The sequence below is a fragment of the Simochromis diagramma genome, unplaced genomic scaffold, assembly GCF_900408965.1.
Source record: "Simochromis diagramma unplaced genomic scaffold, fSimDia1.1 OVJJ01000284.1, whole genome shotgun sequence".
Taxonomy (NCBI): Eukaryota; Metazoa; Chordata; class Actinopteri; order Cichliformes; family Cichlidae; genus Simochromis; species Simochromis diagramma.
This window is the reverse complement of record NW_024386871.1, coordinates 1,977,334-1,981,428: the sequence shown is the minus strand read 5'-3', so window position 1 is coordinate 1,981,428 and position 4,095 is coordinate 1,977,334. Positions and strand designations below refer to the sequence as shown.

The 4,095-nt window shown below is 40.8% G+C and overlaps 1 protein-coding gene across 1 annotated transcript; it reads right to left on the bottom strand.

Moving 5' to 3' along the window:
* Positions 1–1,189: 1,189 nt before the first annotated feature.
* LOC120733417 (C2 calcium-dependent domain-containing protein 4C) lies at positions 1,190–2,816 on the bottom strand. The gene is made up of 2 exons (XM_040031601.1): positions 2,749–2,816; positions 1,190–2,630 (listed from the first exon to the last, which is right to left on the bottom strand). Exon 2 carries the CDS (start codon positions 2,579–2,581, stop codon positions 1,349–1,351), a length of 1,233 nt encoding a protein of 410 aa, XP_039887535.1. The 5' UTR covers positions 2,582–2,630; positions 2,749–2,816; the 3' UTR covers positions 1,190–1,348.
* Positions 2,817–4,095: the final 1,279 nt, after the last annotated feature.

Genomic DNA, 4,095 nt, shown 5'->3' with positions numbered 1-4,095 from the left:
ATTTCTAACTGCTGAGTTCAAAGTTCTGGGCACAAGTCATATTTACAAACCTCTACAGTTCAGACTTCATCACTCAGTACAGTGTTTAATATAAATGGCATAACAGGGCCGTACAATAGAGTAGCATGACAGAGATAAACAGAAGAGAGCATATTTGGATATGGTTCAGCAGAGAAACAGAAGAGCTGACAGTTTTATGCTGAACATTACCAAACAGCTGCCTATTTGTACATCTTAAACAGCAACATTAACATTCAGTGCAGGCACATATTGTGACCATCTGATGAAAGTAAGTGTGCTCTAAACTTAAAGCTCTGCTGAGAGAAATATCTGCTTAACAGCTAAATGCCTTACTATGCTCAAGAGCTCATTGCTAACTAACATATTTGCTCACTGGTTGCCTCCCTTTTCAACATTTTCCTTTTTACACATTTTAATAGGTTTTTGGTTTTTTTGGGGGGTTTTTGCCGGTCCCGTTTGGATCTTTAGCCATCAGAATTGTTGTCTGAAGGCCAAGAAAGATGCCAAGTGGATTTACTTTACCAAGTGGATCATCATGGCCTTGCCATATTGGTTCATTTGATTGACCTTTATTACAATTATGTATTTATTTTATTTTCGTTTTTTAAAGACGGGACAGACATGACTGGGGGATAGGACAGGGAGAAAGAATGAAAGAAAGAGAGGGAGAGAAAGAAAAATAGATGGGAGAAGAGATGGTGAGAAAGGGGGGAAGAAAAAACAAACAAACAAAACACCTGGATCACCTGTATGGAGATAAAAAAAAAACAGAAGATAAAACAAACAACAAAGAGCAACATAATACAAAAAAACACCATCACAATAAACTAGCTAACAGTAGATAACAGTAGATACTAAATATTACATGTTATTGTGGGTTTTTTTGTTTTTGTTTTTTAATTTCACCTGTTGAGAATTAAAAAAGAAAACAAGCAGAAGAAAACGAGAGCAATAGAATAAACAACATCACAATGATATATGGGAATATAACAGTAAATACTAAATATTAAACATTATTGCGCTGCACGTTGGATCGACAGCGCACAGTGTGCTTTGAGGTAGGAGCCAAAAAGGGTGTCGTTTGTGTGTGTGAGCACCCGTGTGTACACCTGTGAGCATGAACGCGCTTGTTTTTAAAAGGTTCCTTCATGTAATGATCTGCTAGAGGGTGTGGGGAGCCATAGCCCCGTCCACCAGGGCATGAAGCAGGTATGGAGGAGATCAACATTTTAATAGTTTTAAGACATCATAATTTTATCACATGTAATATACAACACATACAGTTTTCATACTGTGACACAAAAAACTATTTTTCTGCCTGTTTATTTCAAATAAGCAGCTGAGACAGAGGTTTGGTGATCACTCCCATCACTTTCCCCCTTCTCAGAGTTCCAGCTGCAGCTTTATGCACTACTTTCAACCTAAGCTGCATTTCCATTAGATCTTTCTGACTCAGCTCTGTGAAGTAGAAATCTTCATTGAAAACTGGGCTCCGGCAGTTCCTGATGGTGGCACTCTCCTGCTGTTGCAGCTTCCCGGGAGTCAGACACAGACTCACTGCACAGTTCAGTGTCTGTCGGTCAGTATCACTCCACAGGCCTTCCACAGACACCACACGTACTCGGACTGTGGATAAGGATGACGACGACCTGCCGGAGAATTTGGTGTGCTCAGCGGAAAGGCGCACTCTGCCATGGCCCTGCAATGGGAGGACATGCTCCCGCTGAAGTCTTTCCTGGCACTGCAGAGCATCCATCGGGAGGAGGGCTTGTGGAGTTAGGTTGGCTGAGTTTTCCTCTAAGCTTGATGGGCTGCTGAGTGAGGCTGTTAAATCCCCTCTCTTCCACTTCCTCCTGCCCACCTTACTGTCAATTAATGAAGGGCAAGATACTGTACCTTTAAGGCGGCCGCTGCTTGATGAGACATAAAGGGAGGATTTGACACAATAAGGTGAACTGAGGGGAGAAGAGTCACTGGAAGAAGGTGTCTCGCTTTCTGTCTCAGACATACTCTTGCATAAAAACACCGGAAGGAATCCAGATAAAGTTTTCTTGGGAAGATTAGTCTCTTTTGCCAGTCTTGGTGCTGCAGTAGGCATATTTCTATCAAGCAGGTAAACAGGGCGTTTTGAGTGGAACAAAGACTCTTTCCTCCGAGTGTTGGGGCTCTCATAAATTCCACCCAGGCCGTAGCTCTCTGCAGAGAATGGCAAAGGCTTCTTTGTAGCTTTCCAAGCCATTGATGTGTCACCATTTTTTGTCTTCACACCCTTTGTCTTTACATGAGGCGTGTCTGAAATCTGCCTACTCTTAGGAATCTGGTTCTGACCGAATACAAACAGTGGCTTTTCCTCAGCTTCTAGCAGTGGGCTTTGCCTGCGAAGCCGTGGAGGCAGACAGAACTCTGGGATCATGTCTGGGGTTAGGACATTGTTGTGCAGATTCCTTGAGAGGCTAGCCTTTGAAGGGAAAAGTGTATCCTCCTCATTCTTTCCAATGTAACGACTCAACTCCTGAGGAAGGCTCTCCATGCTCTCCCTGATCTTCTCAAGGACCCACATGGCTGTTTAATGTTGATTTAAGGATTTGAATGTAGTTCCCTTTCCCCACCTTTGGTGACAAGAGTAAAGTATTATTTAATCAAATATAGAAATCTTGGAACAGAATAGCACACTTTTCAGAAATAAAACAGTTTTGCCAAATGGTGAAATAATTTTTTTCTTCTTACCTTTGGGGTTGTGATGTGTCTTTGTCCAGAGAGAGACCTGCCTGTGTGTGTGACACATGTGTCAGTGAGGTTTTAAAGGTAAGGGTGAGGCTCTGTCTGACTGATCTGACGCCTCCGCCTGGATTAAGCAACATTTCCTAAGCAGACATACACAAGAGTACACGTAACAAACACAGAGTGATGAGTGTTTCTGGGTGGGTGGCAAATCAGAGTGATGTGTTTAGTTGTGCTGGAATGGTGTGATGTCAGCTTTGCATCGAATTGAGACAAATTACATCATTACTCTAATGTCCATGTTTTAAACAATAAAAGAAGAATGGTTACAGTCAACAAAGACACACCCTGCTCTAAATTACACATGAACCTACAAACAAACATGTAAAGTGCAAATTTAAAATATACAGAAAATGCTCCTGCCCTGTCTTTGTGGTTTTAAATCGATCCAGGTTTGCTACAAATTTTAATGGATTCTTAATTTGCTCATACTCCACTTGTCCACTTGTGGATTAAGTTTTGTAAAGGTCAGCTTGGAAGTCTTTTTGTGATTTTCCAAAAAAACAAAAAAACAAAAATCCAAACCAACCCACTGACAGAATGCTGAGACCACGTATCTCTGCCTCTGCCTCAAATGGATGACATTAAATACATCCAATAACTGCATGTAAACATGTAAGACATCTTGAGCACTCGGAATATTTATTAAAAGATGTCCCAAAACATAATGTATCAGTCGTAAAGTGCTGAAGAGAATGATGTTCATGTGATTAAAACACATGATTGATCACTGAAACATGCTATTTTGATCATAATGACGTAAGCATAATCGACTTTTCACAGAGAGCTGACCTCTTGTTCAAAGCAGTTCAAAGACAGGAGCCACCACCTCAAAGGTCCTCTGACCTTTAAACAGCTGGTAATGCAGACACACAACTGACCTAAAGTCTAGACAGGCTTCAGTCTCTATGTGTTGTCATGAAGGTGAAACTTAACTATATAAATATGGATGATGATACCATTGTGTTCCGATCTGAATTTTAATGCTACATGCCAAATCAGCTCAAGATGAATTCATTCCTCATTTGATTCTATTCAGACGTTTCCAGGATTTAAATGAACTGCTTCCTACATTTTTAGTATCACATTCTTACACAATGAAACCAAAAACCAGATTTTCATTGACTAACACACTTTGTCTTGTCCATGTGCTTTTGTCACTTTCTGCCCGATGGTTAACATCAAGATTGTAATTTAATTTTTCTCCCGTTCCAGATAACAAGCACCAGATTTCCATTACCAAGCATTAATCTAGATTATATTGTTTCCTGGCTCGTAATTCTGCCCGGAGAC